This window comes from Gavia stellata, chromosome 1 (assembly GCF_030936135.1).
Source record: "Gavia stellata isolate bGavSte3 chromosome 1, bGavSte3.hap2, whole genome shotgun sequence".
NCBI lineage: Eukaryota > Metazoa > Chordata > Aves > Gaviiformes > Gaviidae > Gavia > Gavia stellata.
The window spans coordinates 102117964-102141972 of record NC_082594.1 but is presented as its reverse complement, the minus strand read 5'-3'; the positions used below and the strand labels follow the sequence as shown (position 1 = coordinate 102141972).

Below are 24009 nucleotides of genomic sequence, written 5' to 3'. Positions count from 1 at the left end.
TTCTTTTGCTGCTGTGTTTTAAAAGAAAAGTGGAAGCTCTTGGTGGTTGATGGAAAGGGTACAAAACATAATTGGAGAGGAAACTTTGGATTTGGGATGAAAAATAAGCAGAGCTTCCAGCCTGCAGAGTTGGTTTGGATTTGTGATTTCCAGGAGGGAGTGGGACTCCTGTGTTTTTATTAGTTAGCTGTTAATTTATTGGTTATCTAATTAGTATTAGGTGATTCTCTATTCAGTGAGCAGCTTTCCATTTCATTGATTTTAAAAGAAGCTCAAGAAGCCTCTTTGTCACCAGCTGGTTCCATTTGTATTAGTTAGCAAAGACTCCATCAATCCCTAATTTACTGATACCTGAGACTTTAATGCTGCTTTGGGTGTGGAGTCCTGGCCCAGGCAAGCTGTGGGCAGGTTCAATAAATGCTGCAGCAGCATTTATTTTAAGGGTTCACTGGAAGAGCCCAAGGAGATGGTGGTAATGAGTACTCTGTCTGTTGGCTCTGAAGTGAACTCTGCCTCCTTGGATGTAGCTGTCTCAGTTTGTCTTGTACTTGTTCTTGTGCTAGGCAAGTGAACCCGCCAGGAGGCTGCAGCTCTGATTTCTTCCTGCCTGTCTAGCAAGCACGTTTAATTGGGTTGTACTTAGTGATTTTCTCTTTTGATGTTTTTTTGAGGTGTTCGTAGCCTGATAGGAATAAAGTGACAATTTGGCTTTATGGTTGTGATGCTGATAACCCTTAAACTTGTCAGCAACTATTTTTAATACTTATCTGAACCGTGAAACTTGTTTTGTAAGATTTGAGTATCCCAGTATATATGCTGTAGTGCACAGGAGAATTTACGCAAGAAATTGCCAAGGTTCACTTTCACTTGTGCACACCATTTGGTCAAAACAATGCAACTTCCACCCTAAACACTATTCTGATTCAGAGCCAAAGATAGTTACTGCTCTGCAAAAGCGTGAGGATGTAAAAATTATAGCTATCATCCTCACACACTCTTTATAAAGTTTTTTACTAACTATGTTCATTTTTTTCTTAGTCCTGACTTTTCTTTGTTCTATGGCAGTAAGGATGTGCGTGATGGGTATAGCAGCTATGTGTTGAGGACTAGAGATCTGGTTCCTAAAAGATTTCTCTCATCGAAGGGAGCTCTTCAGTGGCTTAGAGTAGTCTGGATGGTGCTAGTGGTACACCCTAGGTCTGGAGTGCTGGGGACTTGGTTGGAATATATCCTGGCACCTAACTGCTACAATGGATGCTTTGGACAGTTGCAGGTATTTCTCCGAAGGTTGGACTGTTGCTGGCACTCTGAAGCTGCATGCCTCCAATCCAGACAATGTAAAAAATTAACTGTATTTGTCCTTTGCAGCTGTGACTATCAACCAAACTAGTGTTTGTCTTCTGGAAGCCATGCAGTGCCAGTTTTGTTTGCTGCTGTGCAGATTTCCTCCAGTTACAGAGGTGTGAAAGCTGATTTGGAGAATGCTGAACGTGCCCAGAGCAATTACATTGGCAGAACCTCTGCAGGTTCAGAGCTGCCTGCACGTGTGCCGTAAGTGGGCTGTTGCCTGCAGGGAAAAGTACCAGGCTCAATATCGCATGGCAGGGAGGAGACTTGAGTTGTGAACTCTGGTCATGTTGTGTACTGCTTCCAGTGCACCGAAGCCCTTCTCAATACCACTGACTTTGTCCCTGAAGCATCCAGGGAAGCAAACAGTAACAGCAGCAGCATGACGGTGGTTTGATTTGTGTCCCTTCCCCAACTTGTGCAGAAGCTGGTGATTGGAGGTGCCAGGCAGCTGAAGGAGTGATTAGCTGTGCATTCAGGCAGCCTTTTCCTGTGTAATACTTGGAGCAAGGGGATGATGGGCTTCAGCTTACCTTGGAATAGCAGCTGTCACTTTTGGACCCTTTCTGTCAGTGTCTGTAAGTCTTCCAACCTGGTGTTAAATATGTGGGTGAATAGAAAAGCTTAAAATAAGTTGATGAGAGAAAATACTAGGGGAGCCATACATGCAGTGTATGGAGATGGAAACAAGGCTGAGTTGGAGGTGAGAGACTGAAAGAAAGAGCTTATTTGAGAATAGAGATCTTATCCAGAATTAAAGTTCTTACTTAAAATTAGTCTTGTCTTGAGAAATTTGATAGTAGAGGTAACATTCTTGAGAAGTAAGCTTCCAAACTTAAGTTCCAACTTAATTCTGGTGCTGGGTTGTATGAATGGTTGGTTGCATTAATTTTCATCCACAGCCTGTTGTCATAGGAATTATGTCATATTAAACATCTTACTAGGTAAAATTGCACCAAAAGAACTCTTATCCAGGGGAGGCATAACCAGCTTTCTCAAGAAAGCAGTAAACTGTAAGTCAGCTGTAATCTTGGAAGATGGGGAGGAAGAAAGAGCAAAACTTCTGCTCTCTGTGGTGGTTAAAATCCTGAATACATCTAAAAATACTGTCATGCATAGGATTTCTTTTTTAAACTTGTCTAAGGATGACTCGATGCAGATCTTGATTAGACTAGGCTGCACAGTTAAGTCTGGCTTTACATTTTGCTTATTTCAGGATCTTCTGAAGGTGGATCCATGAGACTGGGCAATTGCAGTTCAAACGCTTGAGAGACAGTTTTGAGAAGTCAGAAAAGGGGGTGGGGGAGAGAGTCAGAAGAAGTTCCAGGGTATCTTAAAACTGGCAGCTCATTGCTTTGGGGAGAGGAATTGATGACCTGAATTGGCAAACGGCAGCCACTTATCCCCTCACAATGTTATCAGAAGAGGTTTACCAGTAGGAAGTATGGAGATGGTGAAAGAAGCACTGGCTTCTTGACTGTTGTTCCAGCTTCTGTATCACAAGATTGGAGAAGACTTCCTTTCCTCTCACCTTCCCCTTTCTCTGCTCCTGCTGTTATCTTTTTGTTCTCTTCATTGGAATGTCTTCTACTTTTCATCTTAAACACAACGGATGTGGAAACAACAGGAATTGTGTGTGTGTGTGCGCGTGTGTGCGCGCATGCATTTTGAAGGCCAGGGAGAAAAGGTGTTTGAAAATAACTCCTCCATGCTCTTTTTTTTTTTTCCTTTTCACTTTTGATTATTTAAGCTTAATAAATACATAAATGAAATATATTCATATCTAAAAGTCATGGGAGCAACAAAACTTAATTGTAATTTCTGGTAAGCTTGGTCTTAGCAAGTTTCTGATAAGTAGACTTAAGTTGACCAGGAGTGTTACATTGAAGTCCATATTATAGTTTGTTGTGGTAGAGAAGGAGGGTTAAGTTTCTAAATGGAGTTTTAAGGAAGGTGTTTAATTGATTCTGAGGTTGTGGCCAATTGTTATGTTAACTGTTTCCAGTAATAAACCCTTGAAGTGGCCCTGAATCATGCAGGATTTGGTCGCTGTTTACGTCAGACTTACAAGACACCTTCTAGAGTTCATTTTAGAAATGACCAAGAGTATCAACACTCTAAAATGTATTCAGTTCAGCTATGTTCAGTGTTGAGACTGATGTGTTAATTTCACTGTGACTTGGTATTTATAGGGTACTTGTATTGCTTGGTTTTTAGCTCAGTTTCTTACCTTTAATAATTTCCTTTGATCTTAAATTTTGAGTTAAAAAAAAATACTGTGGAATTTAGATTGTTTGAAGAAGAAAGGTGGATTTTGGAACAGAAGAGACACTAGCATCACTTTGAATTTAAAAGTTGTTACTTCCTCTGCATCCAAGTCCCTGGGCTTCATATTCGCATCAGGTGAAGTTGCTAGTTCTTGGCTTATACCCCATTAAAATGCTAATTAAAGATCTGTTTTGAGGATGGGGTGTTATTTTTAATTCACACTGAGTTAATTTTGATCACTCCCCCAAACTTATTTTTGGTGACTTGCCTTCTATAACTTTCTCGCTATTTGCCAAATCCATTTCTAAAATAGTATCACGCCTTTTTGTTCAATCAATGTTTGATGGAAATACGAAACGGCTATCACGTTCTGGAGCACCTGGGTTTCTCCCATTTGTTCCTTATTCTGTAACGGGGAAAATTGTGCTGTCGTAGTTACAGAAACCTCTGTCCCTACCTAGTGCTGCTCTATGTCCAGCTTTCCCTAGACCGATCCCACCCCATCCCTGCCCGGGTCCGAACTTCCAGGCAGGTGTCCAGAGTCCTCACATTTTTGTTGCTGAGTTTCCGGACATCCCGATTGCGCTCATTGGTCACATGCAGGCCGTTTTTAGCAGGGGTGCAGCATGGCTCCCACATCTTCTGTTTGCTTGATCTACCGTTTTTATCTTTATTTTGATCTTTTCTGAATAGTACGTATCCTTCAGTGGTTGTACCCTACTTAGGACTGCTGTTTGTGTTGTTTATGCTTTCATAGTAATTGCAGCTTTGCATCTTGCACTCGGAGTTCAAGTTTGTTCCCTAGGCAGATAAAAAACAACCCTGCCACTAGCTGTGTTGTATGCCTGGCTATGTTTTTTACTAATATTAGCACAAATTTTTTCTTTGCTGTCCATTCTTAATCTGCTGATTATTTTTTCATCTGTTTGCCGTGTCTTCTTGTGTACTAAAACAGGGTGTGACAATTAAATGACTCTTTCCAGCTTCCCCTTGTTTTTCATTGCAAAGCTCATCTTTTTTTATGCCAGTGTTGATCTTGGCTAGTCAGTGTTGATCGTGGCTAGTTCACAAATGTATGTGTGGTTTTTTTATCATTTTCACTAATAAGTTTCTAGTGTTTTATTATGTAGTAAATGACAGTAAGGAGTTGGTGTGTGTCCCCCCCCCAGTTTTTTTGCCGCTTTTAAATTGCAGCTTTCTTCTAAACATAGATTTTGCATTCTTTATTTACTGAGGTAGAAATCAATCTCAGAACAACCTTTTGTAACTGTTTAACAATCAAAAAAAGACATAATTTTATCCTACTATTACTACATTGAAGGGGTAATCAAGCTAATTATGATGGATTTCTTTCTGTTTATAATTTAAGGAGATGTGCCCACTGACTTTAAATGCTTCCTGTTGAACTGAATGAGTGGCCAGAAGAACTTGAGTACAGTCCTAGCCCTAAAACTAAGTGTTTGGTGTCTGCTTCCTTTTCTCTTTCTAAAGACTCTTTTTGGAGGAGCTTTGATGGCTTGAGAAGGCTTTTTTTTTAGCCAGTTCTGTTTTTTCTCTCCCTTTGACTCTGTCCTCTCTGGAGCTCCCTCTGGCCAGCTAATGAGATGGAAAATTGAGCAGTGGCACAGAGTCTTTTCACATGGCTCTAGTTCCAGCCACAGCGTTGTCCTTCCCTTTAGGATTGGGCAGGTGGCTCCTTGTTTTTTAGGAGACATCAGCATTAGAAAAGCTTTATTTCAAGCTCTGGCCACGTTTCTGATCTGTCTCCGAGCTGCTCTTTGCAGCTTCATGGCTGACAAGCTCATGTCCATTTGGCCTCTGGTAGAACAGAATATACTTTGATGTAAAGAGTATTCCCCATTTTTTTTCTGTTCACCTATTTTTAATAAACTTGCTGGTTGCCACACGAGTTCTGTATGACTGATAAAAACTGTGCTGTAGTTTTTACTCACACTGGTGGCGTATAATAACTTCCCCTCACAAAGAGGTTGTTGGCGCTGCATTGCAGTACTTGCTGGTTATTACCGTGCATTTGTGGCTTTGATCCGGGGCGGTAATGGATTGTGCACCCCCGTCCGTTTCCATTTGTGCAGTCTGGTGAGATGCTGAAAAAGTCTGAGCATTAAACATCTTTCTGCTCACTCGAATGACGATTATGATAAACTGAAAGACTGGTGAGGAGAAAGGGAGAAGCCAGAGGTATGGAGGAAGTGCTTAGGGCATGGTATTCAGCTATGGTTTGCGTGACACCTGGAGCTACAAATAACTTCTGGGCGCATGGGAATAGTAGAGTTTTAAATAAACTGAACTGGACTCTTTGCGGAAAGGTGCCTGGTGATCTTGATGTGTGTAGTTCCTGTGGCATCGGCAGCAGCTGCATGGAGTCTCCCTGGTGGCACAGCCACCTGGTAAACGTGGCCACAGCGATCCTCATCAGTGAGAAAGCCAGCAATATGCAGAAAGTTATGTTTTGTAGCATACCTCGGTTGTGATTGTTTTGCCCAGCAGGTACAGGGTTGACATGCTAGTTAAAATGTTTCTGCTGGGCACCTGCAAGTTTAAAAAGCGTGGGGGTAGACGAGTGGGGAATTTTGATCTGTAGACAACAGTCCTTCAGTTCTTCCAGGGGCAGTTTTGCAAGGAAAAGCCCTTGGACAGTCTGCAGTGACCTCCCTCCTCTTCGTTCCATGGCTTGGTTGGGTCCGAAGGGCTGTACGTTTCTGAGGACAAGGTAACTACTTGTGGCCAAATGACACTAAGGGTGAAGCCAGTTGAAAGGGCTCTGGCTTGACTATGCACGCAGCAGGGAGAACAAGAGTGAGAATTGCATACCAGGGCTTACGCGCTCTTTCTAGCGCTTCCTGGTCTCCAGCGTGGATATCCTGGCACCAGCTTCTATTTTCTCCTTTTTTCCCCTCCGTCTTTGCTTCCCCACATCTGTGGTACTGGAATTACTGCTGGCTGTTCAGGAAAAAATGTTGTGGCTCCTGGGTTGGGAGCCAGGCAATACCATTTCCTATGTCCTCAACTGGTTTGGCTCTGAGGCAAACCAAGGAACCTGTGTCTGTGGATATTATGGTTAGCAAAGTCTAGCCTATATATAGTTTGGTTGATGGCTTTAGGCAAGCCATGATCATCTTTGGAGAGGAGGAATGAGAGGGATTACAGTGACAAGCTTTCAAAACCAACAATTAGTTTATGTTTTCAAAGTACCTCCACAAGTGGGGAGGTTGCAGAAACGTGTAGTATTTTACAATCCTTAATGTAGAAATCTGTGGCTTTCTTTTCTTGTTCTTTTTGTTTTGTTTTGTTTTTAAATATATGGGACTTGATCTTAGGCTTCATTGTGTTTAGGAACTGCACATCATTTTGGACATGCAGCTACTCAGGGAATGTGCTGATCTGTTGGCATGTATAAAAGAGAAAAAAAGCTTGTGTGTCATTTGAGGGTATGGGGGATGTAGAGGAGTAAGCTTACCCAATAACATTCAACTTAAATCTGCATGGTAGTCAAGAAGGGTATGTCAGACAACTCCACCGCTGGACATACAGCTATTTGTCTAAAGGTCTCAATCAATTAAGATCTCTTTTGAACAGAGCTTTATTTGTGGATCAGCATTTTTTATGCGAGTGGGAGACAAGTAGTAACAGTAAACTTAACAGTATTTTTAGTCATTGACCTGACAGATTCTCCCGTGATAATTGTCTGAGCACCATGGACGCTTCTGCAACCTAACCACACACAGCAGGCTCAGTGGGAGAAGACTTGAATGGCAGATCCTATTGCTTTCCAAGACTGCATTTTCAAGCCTAGGGTTGGAAGCGCTACAGGTGTGCTGTCCAGTGCACAAAATATTAAAGCTGTTAGGTTAAGCTGCCCTTTCTCTCCTAATTTCCCTTTTCTCTCTGCTTATTTCCCTTATTAATGCGGGTAAGTAAAATCCTAATGGTCAGTGTCAGATCCTTGTTTCAAAGGCAAAACCTTCCAGATAATAGTACTTACCTCAGTGACTGCTTCACAAACACAGTAGTTCTTGTTTTTCTCTTCTTTCTTGAAGCCACATTTCTGGTATGGTTCTTACAGCATTAAACTATGGATATCCCTAGCAGCTCTGTTACTCTACTTTTTGGCTCATCTGTGTGAAACTGCTGCTTCGTAACAAACGAGGGAGTCTCACCAGTAGCTCCTGATTTAGATGGTTTTGAGCGTGTTGATGGAAGCAGCATAAAACCTGTCTGGAGTTTGGGCCAGCTTCTCACACCTTTGTGCTGTGTAAGTTGAGCCAAAACAGCCTTAAGGAACTTGGGTAGAAATTCTTCATGGGAGAAGTCTTTCTTGAGAGAAGAGCCTCTGCTCCCCTCTCGCCCCTTGTGTTTTGGCATTTGTGGAGTGTAGAGGATGGGGTCAAGGAAAGCTGAGCTGTTGCCTTTCTCTGGCTGTTACTGATGCTTCTCCAATAGCAGAAGTTTGAATGAACACTTTCTACTCTGGCAAAGTAACACATGGGTGTGATGCAGAATGTGAGCATATAGAATCCAATCTTGGAAGAAAATACTTGTGTTGGTGGGATACTCTGTAGTATTTCAATCTAGTATTCTAGTATGCAGAAGTATTTGGGACAAGAGATAGATTTAAGGGGGGGAATGAAAGTATTAACATGGTCAGGATCATCAGTTGGTCAGCATCATCAGCTGTAGCGTCAACATGCGAGTGCCTGCAGGATTTTACAGAATTGGTTTTATGTTATTTTTCTACCAAAGGGCTGTATAGTTGTGGTGTGCTTGTCCATCTGTCAGTCACTCCTTCGTAAATTTTGAAAACACTGGTTTTGTTCTAGGTAAGCTTGAAGGAGTTTTTGGAAATGTCAGAAATTCAGACTCCTGTAACATTTGTGTGAATGGCTTGCTTTGAGGCAAGAGGCCAAAAAGAGTTGTAAGGAGACCAAATTAGTTCTGCAAATGTTCTGGGGAAGGAGGTCCTAAGCATGAAAGATGCTTACTTGAAAATCTGAGTGAGAATGGAGGCAGCCATCCTAAGTCAACTAAAAAATACTGTTATTCCTGATTTTGATCTAAAATATTGTTTAAATTAATATAGTAGAATCCATAAGATCTCTTAATCCCTTCATTCTAACTTTTCATGCTGTGAGAAGATACCTTTCGTATTTGTCCGTTGTGAGAAACAATAGTTTTAATGCATTGAAGAATTTTGGCAAGGGAATGACATTTCTTCAAGTCTGAACATACTTGTCTGGTCCCCATAACTGTTTTACAACACAATCTAAATATACGTTGAAAAAAAAAGTCCAGGCATTTTTGCTGACCTTATAACTGTTTAGGCTCCTTGTGTTGAAAATAAATTTACCAAACAGTTTATGCAGCTGGGGGGAGGGGTGGGGTGGGTGGAGAATAAAATTTCTGATTGATAGTGAGGAGCAGTAGGTGTGATCCCATGATTGACTCTTGACTGCCACAGGGCAGTTAGCCCATGGAAACAAGAAAATGTTTCAGGCCGTCTGTACTTTAGGTCTTTCAAAGAGCAGTAAATGTTGTAAAACGTCATACGTTGAATATCTTTGCTGTGCATTTGGAGGCTCTTTCATATCACCTTGTATCCTCAGGAAAATGAAAGAGAAATTTCACATGCCGGAGTACGAACTGCATTGCATGTTGTGAGATTCTGGTACCACCTTTTTCACCGATTTCCATTTTCTTAGCTAAGATGTACATCTCTACCTTAGACTTAGGAAACTAACTTTCAGTCATCTTACGTATAAGGTGATTGAAGGATTACACAACGTTTCTTCTGGCTGAGAAGGGGCGGTGAAATTATTATGGTGGTCTGATTTAACAAAATAAAATCTGAATAAAGCTGAAAATCGGCTCTTTCGTTACTTTTCCATTTACAGCTGTTGCCGTCTCACTGGACAAGTAGACTTGGGAATATATCTTTGTGAAATGTTGCAAGGAGCAGGGAAGAAAGCTATACTGTTTGGTTTGTGTTCAGTTGGACATCCATTTAGTTGCCTTTTTCTGTAGGAGATCTGTTTCTTAAAATACTTCTTGTTGCTGAGAGTGTACAAGTTTGCAGTTGTTTTCAAAACATTATAATTTGTACTTTATTAACATTTTCATAGATATTGTTGAGTGTCACTACTGAAATGATTCAGCACTCTAAAGAGCTCTGATACGCAACGAGCAAGAAAACGTTGCATCTGTTGTACCTACTGTTTTTTGGCTGCCTGTCCCTCAAACTTGTTTTTCTCAGGAGTGAAATATCTGCATGTTAGACTAATTACTGTGCATCAGTTCCTTAACTCTTAAAAAGGCTTGGACATCAGCTGTGCAAAAGTAACAAGACGTGCAGTGATGTAGCCAAGGGTCCAAATATCTGTTACATACATGCAGTTGAAATGGCCATATAAAATGAATGTGGTGCTAATTGTTGTCTCTGTAGCAAGCTATGGATTAGTGTTGCCCCCATATTGTTCACTTTAAATACTGTGGTGAGCAATATTAATGAGCATTGATGGTCCAGAGACCTTAAAACTGTTGCCAATTCATAATTGCTCTTTGCTGCATGTATTTACTTACACCTGTGCAAGGGTCAGCCAAAGTGATACCAGGTGAGTTAAATCCATTAACTATTTCCTTTTTCCTGTTGTTGTTGGGGCCTGACTTTGAAATTGGTGGACGTTTTCCTGTTGCCATAATTCACAGGGGAATTGGCTGTTTGTTCTTCAAAATTTTCTTCCTTAGGAGGAGGTCTGCTTCTGCTTCCAGTTTGCCCTCCTGGGTTATGGAATGATCTCTTCCAGCACTGAGCTGTATGAGTACAGGGGTCCCTTCTAATTACATAATAAGAATAACCAGATTTGTGTACATTTCCCGCTTTCTCTTTTTTTTTTCTTTTAAAGCCTGAGACTGCAGCTGTGCTGAAGCGCACTGTTGAGGCTCTTATGGAGAGAGGAGCCATTGTGAGGAACCTAGAAAACCTGGGAGAAAGGTCTCTACCTTATAAAATCTCCAAGCACAAGGAGCGCCACAGAAGAGGAGGGTATGCATGTTGCATTTTTCCTTAAAATACCTTAAATGCTCCTTTATAAATGTACATATGTAACTCTCATTGTTTGATCTTCCTTGTGCTTTTTGGGAGTACACCTGTAATGTCTGTGATCTTGGTAAGGTGGCATGTGGCTGTGCATGCATGCGTGCATTCTGCTTCAAGTGTTTTGTGGTTTTTATTCGTTGTGGTATTGGGTTTTTGTTGGTGTTTTGTCGTTGTGTTACGAGTAGCCTGAGTCCAGGCCTGCAGAACTCCTTTCTCCAACATACACAATGTTATTTTGTTATGTCGTTTTTTTGTAACTATTTTCCAAGCCCATCAGGCTGTTTACTGATAAAAGTAGTACTTAATCTGCTGGTTGCTAATTAGCAGGATTGATTCTTTTTCTCTAATGCATCTGAACTAAATGTTAATTACCATGTGTATCTTCTAAGACTTGCTTGTGTTTCTGATACAGTTTTTGTTAAGGATGCTAAAGATGACCGTGTGGTTTACAGGAAGTAAGATAAATGTAAATGAAGCTGTGACTTGGCATCTCGGATGTCAGGCGTCCCCGGCGGGAGGAAGGTGCTATGGATCGCACCCCCTGCTCACTTACGCTGGTGTGTTGTTGCTCCTCGAGGCTACCTCCGAAATGGATGCTGGCTCTCGCAAGGACTGAGAAATGTTGCTAGGCAACCCGCACTGCGCTGGGGCTGCCGGCGGTAATCAAAATAGCAATTAGCTACACGCTCCTCCTAATCCCTGTAATGCAACTGTGTGTAATCGGATGGTTGGCCAACCTGCCTACCTGCCGTCTTCCTTGAGGGGCATTTGGTGCTGGGGAAGGCGAGGTGACTCCAGAGATGCGCCTTTTATGAAGCCCTTCTTGGATAGTCTATCCGGGCGTGACTCGTGGTTTCACTCCCTCTTCTGAGGACCTCTTCATTCTCCTGTGGAGTGGGAGTGGTGACAGCTGCCAGATAAAGGAGACTGACAGAAAGGGTCAGGGAGGAAATCTCCACCATGTGCCTGTTACTTAACTGAAAGCAATGGCATTGTGGCCGTGACTGTCTTGCACTCCTGGTATCCTTGAAAACATGTCTCGATCCTGCCAGTTTTGCGTTTTAGGATGAAGTCCTGTTGCCTACACACGGGAGGTAATCAAAGCCTTGTCCCAAGACAGAATTTCTAATTACCTTATCCTTCTATTGGAGTAGAAGCATTTTATGAACATTAAAATCTCTTCCGACAGCTTCAGCAGAACGAGGAGCTGGTGTTACTCTCTTTGTACAGGTGGGGAGCTAAAGCAGAGGGACAAAGTTCCACTAGTTTTGGATGCTGAAGTTGAGACTCCTACCTTCTAGATTTTTTTTTCCTAGAGTACTTTGCACTCTGTAACATATCATCACTTTGGATGACAGTTTCCACTTGGCTTTGGTGGCAATGCTTATGCAGATCAGGTCTTGGGTTCTTCAACAGGGTAACCAGGACAGGAGAAGACAGTAACCAGTATCACAAGAACTATGTAGCAGAGGTGAACAGAAGCCGTTTCTCCAGGGGGTCTTTCAGACATGTAAACTAACGTATCTACTGTAGCAGATTACTTGATAAGCAGGACAAGGGGATCCGTAGTCTATAACCCTCTTCTTTGCAGAGTCCTCAGAGCAGATATGTTTTGTGTCCTGAATGAGGCAAGCCTTTAGTAGCAAATAATTGCGATCATGTCTTGAAACATGGGCAGGAAGCCATCAGATTAATGTCACCATTGCTATTCCTCCTCCACCTCCCAGTTCAAGCGTCTCTAAATATTCAGCAGTCATTCTGCTTGCCCTGGGTTTGGATCCTCTGTATTTGCATATGGCAGTTGTCCTCCCCTAAAGTACTTGGCTTCTTGAACCGGAGAAGTGACTGAGAGAGGGTACTACAGGAAATAGTTGTTTGTGTGCTTTTAATTGGAGAACTCAAATTCAGGAGAAACAAGATATTACAAGGGGAGGCAGCAGGCAGTTTCAGTACCTGGTAATGCGGGAGAATTTTATTTCTGTAGATTTCGCTAGGGAGATTGCAGTTCAGCGTTCAGGTATGGTGGATTCCTGATATACCATCCAATATTTTATATGGTCCGGATAATAACTTACTCAAGATATTAAAGATAATCTAGGAATAGGAAGTAAAAAATCAGTTCTTGATCCACCTTATAAAGTCGGTCAGTTCTACTTTACAGCATCTGTAAAGAGTAATAATTTTTTTTAACAGGACAAAGTTTAAAAAATAAAAAAGCTTTTAAAGATACCTCACTAAGCTGAATACATACCTGTACATACTAAGAAATGCTAAGATCTTTTCTCCTTCATGGCCAATTTTTAATTGTGTCTATGTCCCCTTCCTTAGCAAGCTGGTGTAGAGTGGTGTATTTAGTAGCACAGAGCATGTCATCTTTTCCTTAGCCTGGGCTTTTTCTGAAGTAACTGAAAGGGCTTCTGTGCAAATAATACTGTGTGTCTGTGTGGGGAGAGTGTTGAATCTTTCAAAGCTTTTAATTTTGGGGTTTTTTTGTTTGCTTTTTAATTTTTTTTTTTTTAATTTTGTTTTAGTTCTGTGATTCTTAGCAAAGCTTCAGCTAGTTTATTTTCCAATAGTATGTAGATGGTTAGGGGCTTAGGATGTATGCTAAATCTGTTACTTGTTTAGACCTCCTGACTGGTAAATTTATGAAAATTAGTAGAATACAATATTCGTAGCAACAAATTTTATGAAAATTGGTGTAATACAATAGTTGTAGCATGGGTCACAGCTTATAGCATGTCTTCGAGACAGCTCTTGTCCTAGTGACCACTGCATGAACCATCTTCCTGTCACTCAGAATGGCATGGGATCCCCCCACCTGTGTGGGATGTTTGCCTGAAAAACAAAACTAAGCAATCTTCCTCACCAGCGTAGTGACCTAGCTTTGCCGCCTTATAAAACTCCCGCTGCTATCCAGGCTGTGTCTCTTACCTCGAATCAAGGGCCATCAGTATGGCAGCACCAGCTATGCACAGGTCAACTGAGATGTGCTTTGTGGCATGCCTAGTAGTCATCCTTCTCCCAGACTTTTGCTGTATGTTTTCGTCATTTATTTAATTCCATTTTTAATTGTAATTCAAGTCTTTATATACAGCATATCATAAAACTGAGCGATTGACAGTGAAAGGAAACACAAGTGTGATGCGCATGGCAAAGCTACTGCTGGACTTAGCCAGGTTTTGGTAGTGTCTTTAGTGAACAGTAAAGAATTAAACTGGAAAATACATGTTCATAGGTCAACAGGGAGGATAGCTGTCTCCTTAATAAAGTGTGTTTTCCCCTCTGAGTTCTGTAGTGCTTTGGCATCATCTGTCTTGGATATATTGCATTACAGGCACATTACAAATTTAAGAATATCCAGGAGACTTTACAGAGAATGAGAATTTTACTGCCAATTGATCTGTAAAGCTGAGATTTTTCAAAGCCTGCTGTAGGGGATTGTGGCCCACAGCTGTCACTGGAATGAGCACTTTTACTCTCCCAGGCAGCTTTGCAGACCTCAGATCATACATATAATTGACTTGTTTCTTCTCAGGAAATTATATTCGCTGAGCAGGTGGTGCATGTGCATTGAGGGTATATTAAAACAAATTTAGGTCTTTCTCTTGGATGCATCTCTTTTGGCAGAAAACACCCTCCTTTTTTCAGAGACCTAATACTGACAGCTTCTGCATTTAAGTAATTATGAAAATAGTATGTTTCAGGAACTGTATGGATAGGTCTGAAGAATCAAACTTTTAAATCACTGGTTTACTGATATTTTAAACTGAAGTTGAATTAGCTGCTAATTCACACTTATGGTATTAATTGCCATAGTAGAACATTAAGAGCGTGATTCAAGTAACATCTCACAAAATTATAACAAATACTGTTTACCTTATAGATGAATGAAATGTGACAAGGACACATTCGTTTCAGTGTGGTTTAGGTATGTAAATTTAGTTGAGACATTGAGCCTGAGTGACTTGCCCCTGGCCACCGTGTCTCTGAAGAAACAGTGGAAGAACGTAAATAAGGATTCCCAACTTTATGTTGTAACGGGCAATAGATTTGTGCCAAATATTTGTTCTACTAGCCACTACTTGTTTATAATTTCTAATGAGTTGTATTTAAATTGCTTTTAACATGGTGCATTTTTTTAATATTGTATTACATGTGTCAGGAGGTGCTTATTTCTGGAACAAACAAAAGTGAACTGATTTAAATAAGGTGTGTACCAGTATTTGAATTCAAGGAATGTTAAACTCTGGATTTGTTGGCTGTTTGAGATGATACAGAAGCACTGAATCCCTCAAAGCAGCTATCAAATAAAAGGTCCAGACTGGGGCCGGGTGATGACGTTGCTGCATATTTGGTCAGTGCTAAACTGGAGACCACTGCAACTGCTTGTAAAAACATAGATCTCAGTAGCACAGTCTGTGGGTTTGCACTTTGTGGCATACCTGTTTTCTTTGGCCTTGCCAGGCTATCCCTTTATCATATACTTGTGACACTTCATGCTTCAGGGCATCAAATAAAGGAGGTGGTTTGGGGGACGTGGTTGGTATGTAGGATATTTTTACTTTAGGGGAGATGGTGCAAGGGCAGCTGCAAAACAGATCTTTAAAAAAAATAAGATTCAAACACTCCTTTGGGAAGGTAATGGCTCAAACTTTTTGCAGACTGGGAATCTTAAACTGGAAGAAGCTATGACAGGGTCACTGGGAAGAAGAAAGTGGCCAGGTGTAACTGGGTTTTGAATGCTGGGTATCTTGTCACCCCCTAGAGATTCATTGTTAGTGATTTTATACCACCCACCACCCCCCCCCAATGTTGCTTCCATTCTTATTTTTGCTATCTTTGTTGTAGAAAAGATGATATACATCAGCCTGGTCAGTGCTCAGATTTAGTACAGTTTTGTAAATCGGTAGAGCGCTGCAGCCTTTCCCTTCTACTTTGTTTTGTGGATGTGTGTGCTTTCCCCTATTAAATCTGCCTGTAATACAGTAATGTTTAGACCTTTCTCCCCACATTTTTATTATTTCATTTAGTTTATTTGTGAGTTCTCAAGCTAAACTGTGCATAATTCTGATTATTCATAACAGTTTCCATGTTCTATTTGCCAGTTTTTCATTGCCTTGTTTTTTCCCTTTCAAATCTGATTCTGAAAAGATGGCAATTTTCTTTTGTTATTTGCTTGCTTGTCTCTTAATCTTTTTGTTTTGCTGTTCACTCCCAGTTATCTCATCAGCCCACTTGTTCTCTGAAATAGCAAACTCCTCAGGTCTTTCTTTTGTTCTTGTTGAATTGTATTTTGGGAGCTTATCTTAACACATGCATGGGGAATTTTCTGTAGGAAGTGTGCAGGGACCCTGGTGATTGCCAGGGTCCACTGAGGAGCACAGGGTATCTACCAATAGCGTCTAATGGGATCAGGAGTCAAAAAGTCCAGGTTGCAATGTTAGTTGTGCTGCGGACTTGTTTGTGTGATGGGAGAAAATGGCAAAGCAAGGAAGTCCCTTCCCAAGGGCGCAGCATGAGGAACTCAACTTGGCTTCCAGGCCCTGCAGTGCTGCGATGACTCCCCAGGAGCTGGGAGCACCAACCTTCAGCACTGGCTTCCCCTCTGCTACGGTGGGCAAGGCTTGGAAGCTGTCCTGGCATTCCCACAGATCACTCCCACCTCTTCTGGGGGGTTTAGGGTCTGAAGGGGTTGGCCCTGCTGCCGAAGCACCTTGTGTTTTGCCTTCATTATGTGGTGCGTGACGTAACCCTGCTTTGCCAAAGCCTGTGCTCAGGAAAGGGGACATGACTCTCCCATTTCTTGGTGACACAGTGGCCCAATGCACAAGAAATAGGTAGTTATTAAGAGGAGTGTTTCAGTACTTGAGCATCATGTTGTTTAAGAGATTTGAATATTTTGGAAACATATCTATGTAAATTACGTTACATGTTCAAACTTTTCCTCTTTCCATAAAGTATCTGAGCTTAGGAGCTGTACTTACACAACTTATTTTTAAATGAGCAGCTTGTGGCAGAACAGTGTTCCATGTGGACAAGAGATGCTGAAGTGTCTTTCAATGACTCACACTGTCTGGATAAAATTTTATTTACTTTATTTCTAAGTGTAAAATAATATTACCTATCAGAACTTTTCTCTGGAGTGTTTACAAGTTTTAACAACCCTTCTCTTCTCCCCACCTCCTAGTAAAATACACACTATTGCCTAGTTAAAGGACTTTATCCTGCAGATAAATGTACTGACATGTTTAGCTTCACTCAGGTAGACTCTCCTGATGATTTTCATGGCTATTGAAGACCAAAGAGGAGGAAAGAAAAACAGATGAAAGAGGTTGCAGAGAAAAACAGATGAAAGAGGTTGCAAGCTTTCCTTTCTTAATACCATCAAACTAAATTTATAGCTAATGCACAACCCGTGTTGTTTGTTTCTGTTGAGATTTTAGAACATCTTGATCTGTTTCAGCAGAAAAGAGATCTGGGTCTGTAATGCACTTGGATGAGAACAAAACCCATTTGAGTATTTGAGTATTATGCATGTTTTTAGTATGTTCTGCTAAATTGATTGTCTTCTTCCACTAGATGGGGCTTTCTTCATTGATGAGTTGAACTGTTACTTTTCCTTAATGCTTTTGCGTACATGCACATGCATGTAAGTGTGCATGTGCCTCAGGTATCAGAGCCCTGAAATGTTTTTTTTCCCTCACTTTATGTATGGGAGTGCAATTTGCAGTTTTGGTGCTTTTCAGAAGAAATGGCATGGTGCAATAGTTGGTGATGTTGAGGCGCCAGTATCATTTTCTGATGCGCTAAATTCTGTAGCATCCTTGTGCAAGCACATTGATAAAATGTGATGGCTCCTCTTAAATAGTGAGCTTGGTGGGATGGGAATCAGTCACCGTTTTGGTGGTTTTTAAGTGTGAATTATACAGAAGGCAGAGAAGTGACACAAGCAGAATTAGTACTTGCTGTGTGACTTCAGCTCTGCTCATAAAAATTTTGTAAACTTTTCAAATGCCGCCCAGTGAACATGACTTTTCAAATACTCCAAATATGTCAGGCTGGCTTCTCTTTTGCAGTGTATCAGTATTTTTTTTATTTTTCTGCAATGCTGCAAAATGTCTTTCCGTTATTTAATTAGCTTTATAACAGGCGTCTATGTATAGAATTTGGCAAATGAAATTTCTGAAGGCTGTGGATGGTAAAATGTATTTTTCCCCAAGTACTTGCTCATTATGGATTATTTGCGTCATTGCTGTGGCACAGTCTAGTTACTGAGGTACCAGCTTTTGGTTTTGATCTGGTACTTCCCAGTTGCTGTCCTTGTGATTTTCAAGGGACGTCCATCTGTTCCATACCTGTTTTTTAAAAGCTAGACATAGCACGGGTACTAGTCCTTCCAGCTACAAAAAGATAATCCTTTTGAGCACAAACTTGCTTGCTTGTCTGCCCTGCTGAGGAAGGGTAGTTACCGCCAGAGTTGAGAAGAAAAGCAAGTTACCTCCCCCTTCTGCGCAACACAGTGGTCCTGAAAATGAAGTGATCATTCAGGTAGCAAAACAATTTCATTTATATAGGATTACCTTAATGAGAATGAATGTCCAGCAGCTCTCATGCGAGTGCCACAGCTTGCTTTCCTTCAGGGGGTTTCCTGTTTCCCTGTTCGATGCTTCACCTCTACCTGTTCATCAGAACATTTTCTTTTCTTTGTATCTTCCACCTGCCCACTGGGGAAGCTTACACAGTGGCAGTAAGTCAATGTAAAGGAGACATTTAAGCATACAGATGTTTTTTGGGCACAACCACGGGACCACACAGCCTCTTCCAAGTCCACTGTACATGTGCATTTCCCTGGGCTCTCCAGGCTGACAGAATCATATTCTAGGAGGATTTAAAAGTGAGTTTTGATCTAGGTGCTTTTCAGGGTTCTTTGACGTCCTAGACTGTCCATTTGAAAGCAAAATATTTGAGTATCCTTAGGTCTCAAGGTTTAAACAATTTCTGGCTTGAATATGTTAAAAAGGATAAATGAAGCCTGGCTTTTTTTTCTTTTTTTTTTTCCTTCTCATATGCAAAGGCATGTTCTCCTTTATTTGAGATCATATGATTTTGAATGGTTTTTTTTCAGTTAATGCATTGTTTCAGTATGTTTTAGCCTGCTCTCCTGTATTTCAATCATCCCATTTACAACTGAGCAGGATGACAAAAATAACTGTGGTCTCATAGTGAATCAGTGGAATTTTCCTGCATTTCTCCCCTGATGACTTGGCTGACTCCTAGAGAGCCTAAATGCTTTTGCATTTTTGCTTGCAAGAATGAGGTGGTTTCCCTCCTGCATTCCTGTATTTTTCCCTATCTTTATGTCTCACTGGGATTTGGTTTTGTTTACTACACAAACAGTAGCTACAGCGTTGTGTATCCAGTCATAGATGATTGCCTGAAATTAAGGTTGCTGCATGCCTTATTGAGGGCGGGTTAAAAAAATGCTGCCGCCTCGTGACAGCTGATTTAGATGTGTGTTATTTGGGGGGAAGGGGTTCCAGATCTCCTCAGCGATTGTGTTGTCAATTGTGTTTGGTTATTGCTTTTGTAGATGTTAGTTTGTTCTCTTTCTTTAATGAAGAAATAATAATTTTTATGCTGGCCCTCTTTCCCTTCTCTCGTTTTTGGCTCAGGAAGGCAGTCATTGCTTGTTAACATTGAAGAGTGGTGGGTGTTTTTAAAAACTCGCATTGTCCCCAATTACTGCAGTTTTGTATCCTCAGATAAAATACCTATTCTGCGAGGAGTCATAAAGATATGCTGTAACAGCTCATCCTCCCATCCCCCCCTTCTCCTTCAGTTATCAACAGTGCGTCAGTGGAAATTTCCACCCTTTGCTAATGTGAGAGAAAGCACAAAGTTGCAAAGCAGCCTTCGGAGAAAAAAAACCTGTTGCTGTTTTAGGAACACAATGAAGAGCAGCATATGACTTGCAAGCAGAAATGAAATTAAATTCTCAAGAAGTGGTGGGACTAAAATGGTGCAACAAAGAGTACGGTTTGCAATACGAACGAATGCTTTTGCTAAGGGAAGGGGGCATGAAAGTGGTGGTGGATCACCAGCTAGCATTTCTCCCCCCGTCCTCCATTCTGTTAGTTGCAACTGTCAGAGGATTTGGAAAGCTTCTTCCCAAGGAGAAGAGGAGTTAAGTGTCATCTGTTAAATTTACCAGTGGCTTTTAATGGCTTTAACAGAAAATATGACTTTCCTTTTGTAAGGGGTGTGCATCCTTCAGATGTTGCTGTGCAGTATTTCTAATGAATTGTCCAAGCTTAAAAATTGTTTCTCTCCCTAAACTTTTAACCGGGTGGCATCTTTTAATTCTGGAATCCAGAAAGCAGTACGCAGTTCAGTTTTCTAAATATATTAAGCCAAAACCTGTTCCCCGTTGAACCCTGCGAGGATCTGTGAGGAGGACTGAGCCCACCAGAGCTCCTCCAAATTCGTTTTGAGATAAGTTATTCCTGTAGCTCTCAGTAGCCCTGCTGCAGTCAGAGGAGCAGTACCTTCACTGACGTGACCTGGCACTCGTCCCTTGGCTTCAGTGATGCTCGGCCACAGCCCACAGCAGCTGGGCATCTCTTCTGGAGGACTCGTTGCCTCAGTACAGGCTGCAGGGAGATTTTTTCCATCAGACCCCTCACATATGAGAATTCAGTGCTTCAGTCTGGTCTTTCTGAAAAAGACTTCAGAGCCGAATTGTGGCTATTAAGATTTTCAGGATTAGGATGTCTGGCTAAGGAGAAGTTTCTTTGCTGTGTTTTGCATGGGTGGATTCCACCCCTGTGCAGTAATCCAGCACACACTGTTCGAGTCATTTCTGGCCTGATGGGTCTGCTCTGTGTGTAATATTTTTTGATGTAACACATTTATTTGGATGAAACCGAACTCCATGCAGCATGAAGAACATGAGTGTGTCTATTGTTCATGACCCCATCCTCCTGTATTTCCTGTTCAGACTCAGAGTTCAGCTTCTGGTCTTGGGGACTTACCATTCAAGATTACCTTTATGAAGGTGGACTGTAAAGTGTGATGCTCACGCTATAGTTGTCTTAGTAAGAATCCATACCTCTTTCAGAACAAATTCCTGTCCATTAGGTACAGTTTTTAAATCAAACTAGGATGCTTGATCCTGCTTGGGTATTATCAGTTCATTTAAGGGATATCACTTTCAGGTTATACTGACGCTTCATGGGGAGGTGTGCTTGAGTGGCCTAGGAGGAAAGGGGAGCTTTAATAAGAGGATGTGTAAAGATTAGAATGAAATAGCTAGGTGGGGAGCACTGTGCTGTACATTTAGCCTTTAAATTACTTCTAGTCTTGGAAACGAGGTGGGTGGTTAGTTCTCAGTAGGATTTCTGAGGCAGTTGTGTCTTTTTGCTATACTAGAGTTGGTGCCATGGCAAATGCAAAATGATTAAAAGGTGTTCTGGTTACAGTTCCATTGACAATGCTGGTTCATTCACAGCATTTCAAGGGAGGAGGGATGGCCAGTGACATGGCTCACTCTTTTTTTTGCATTAGTATGATGGCTGGCACTACGTCGCTCATACCTTGCAGGAACAAGAGACATAATGTTGCTAATGAATTCAAGGTGCATCTCATGTTAAGAAACGGGTTCTGAATCTGCATATCTGAGATTAAGTTAATGCGCAGTGTATAGTTGTGTCCCTTGTCTGAAATGGGGCTCATGAAGTGAAGTAGACCTCTTTGCTTCTTTGGGTGTACTGGAGTTTTATTTTAAAATTTGCCTCTTGCAAAATTATAGCTGAGCTCATGAAGAAGTTTCAGTTCTTCAGCAAAGGAGTTTATTGCAGAAGTGACCTCTGTGACCTAAGATATTAATGGGGAGCAACGTTCTCCTTCCTGTAGGTAGGCAGTCGGCTTTTTCTTCATAGATGTCACAGATAGCTGTGTGGTGGACGTGAAGTGCTTACCTGGAGCAGTGCGTTCTATGTGCTGTGCATGTGTGGAAGTAAGACCTTTACAGTCCCGCCAAGGTCGGCACGACAGTATGCTCATCAAGTACCAGCTGCGCAAGGGGGCATTGCCTGTACGCGGCTTCAGCTTCCGCCCTCAGATTGAAAATTTAAGACATGTTTACACCAGAGATGTGCCTTATTTGGGATGAGTCCATGTCCTTGGGTTTCTTTTGCTGTTTTGCTTTAATTTCCATTCAGCTCTGAAGCAGAACTTTAAAGGAAGAAATGTGCCTGTATGTATATAAGCTTCAGATGTTTTACACTGGCATCTGTTCCCCAGAGAAACAATGCTGTGAATTCGAAGACGGAGAATGCATGTTGTAACTGAAATGAATGTGCCACCCTACCTTTTTTTTTTTAAAGGCTATTCAAATCAAGGTGTGGAAATGAATGGAATAAGTACAAGAAGAGTAAGCTCTCTTTAATCTCCTTGGGTAAGCAGTGCTGTACAACAAAGAGAAGTTCAGGCTGAGCCTGCTTCAATTGAACTTTTCTTATTTGAAATCAAGATACTACTGAGCTTTTATTTAAAACAATTCTGGTACCAAAATGTAAGAAAAAATTACAAAGTTTCATTTAAGAAATCCCACAGAGCAGTTACTTGAATTAAAGTTGTTGCAGTACAGGTACTTTTTTTTTTATTATGTGTATGTTTCTCATTGCAGGTATTTTTTGATAGACTTAGAGGGCCCACCTTCGATTGTATCGACCATGATGGATCATTTAGGACGTGACATTGATGTAATTAGACGTGCTTTTATAAAGCATCCTGTATCACAGACAGAAGAATGCAGTGGCATAATCCCAGTCAACTGTGAAGATAAACTAATTGCCAAGAAGAAGTGAATATTCCAAATAGCATGTTTGAAACTTTTTTTAAAAAAAAAAAATTATTCCTGCTTTGGAAAACAAATGTGATAACTAATGTCCATCAAAAATAATCAGTTTTGGCCATGTTATGTGTGTGGTATAGTATACTATCTTATTGTAACATTTGAGGTTTCTTTTTGTTTCAAATCATTTGAATAGACATAATCTGTATGTTTATCTTGATATTTGACAACTCTGAAAATTGATTTTCTTTTCTCTTAGAGCATTACATTGATAATAAAGATTTATCCATCATTAGAATGCTAAAAATAGCATTCTTTTCTAAAGACAGATTACTTCAGAATATGTATATTTACATGAGAGATTAACAAGTCTACAGTGTAAATATAGTGGTATAGGATGTGATTTGTTGGAGGGTTTTTTTTGCTTGTTTTTGGAAAAAGGTAATAAAAGCGTGATTAAAAATAAAACTTGACTCATTTTTTAAAAGCAGAAAAGGTACAAGAAAAAATAACTTACACTGCCAAAAGACATGTCATACTTCTTTTTTTTAAGGTAATAACTCTGTTCAAAGTTCAGGTAAAAAATTACTCTCTATAGAAAAGGCCAGAAACTTCCAGGTGGCAAGTTAGAGAATAACCGTGCTTATATATGAACAGAAGAATAAAGGATGCTTTGTTTTAGCATCAGCTAGACCCAGGTGGACATTTCAAACTGAGAAAAATGTCAGGACAAAGGTCCTAACGTATATTTTATCTTTCTTTTGCTCTTGTAAAAACAGGAGAAACAGCAATGCGTTTGAAAGATGACACTAATGTAGTACGACCTCCTGCAGGTAGTTTCCAGAGGATCTCTGTATTTTCCCTCATGCTACTGAAGGAATGCACTGGCCATTTCTCCCAACTAAGGAGTGTGCGTGTAATTTCTGTAGAAAAAAGTAAGTTGACACAAATATGTTGTTAGGCATAAAGGATGTTCTTTACCTGAATAAGCTTCATCTAGAAGCTGCCCTCTTCGGCACTCCAGCATTGTGCGTTGCCAAAGGGAAGGCCAGTCTGGAGGCCAAGATCAGATTCCCAGAGACCTGCGACAAGCTGCTCTCTATCATGCTATTTCATCACGAGTTTGTCTGTTCTCTTCTGTGGAGGTAGCTGGGTCATTTTTTTGTGGGGGATGCTGGTTTTTTTTTAGATACAGAACTCCAGGGGAGAAAGAAACGAGCGTTTCTTTTGAGTATCTTCTTTTTTTTTAAGGAAAAAGTGAATTAGAAAAATGTACAGAAAGAAAATTTCCTCTTTCATCTTTATTTAGGAGACATGAATGCGTGTGTGTTTGTGGTTTTGGTGGGTCCCCTGTCTTGTCCATTCCCCTCCTGTGTCATGTCCCGTGTGTGTCCCGCCCCCCGTGGTTCTTCTTTTTCTGTTTTTA

The 24009-nt window shown here is 40.9% G+C and overlaps 1 protein-coding gene across 1 annotated transcript in view; it reads left to right on the top strand.

Annotated features, from left to right (window-relative positions):
- The window catches only part of MRPS6 (mitochondrial ribosomal protein S6), a 46515-nt gene extending 23471 nt beyond the window's left edge, over positions 1-23044 (top strand). The window contains exons 2-3 of the mRNA XM_059827132.1: positions 10533-10672; positions 22416-23044. Of these exons, the coding sequence (XP_059683115.1) occupies positions 10533-10672; positions 22416-22596 (321 nt within the window). The 3' untranslated portion in view covers positions 22597-23044. The remainder of the gene's footprint in view (positions 1-10532; positions 10673-22415) is intronic.
- Positions 23045-24009: the final 965 nt, after the last annotated feature.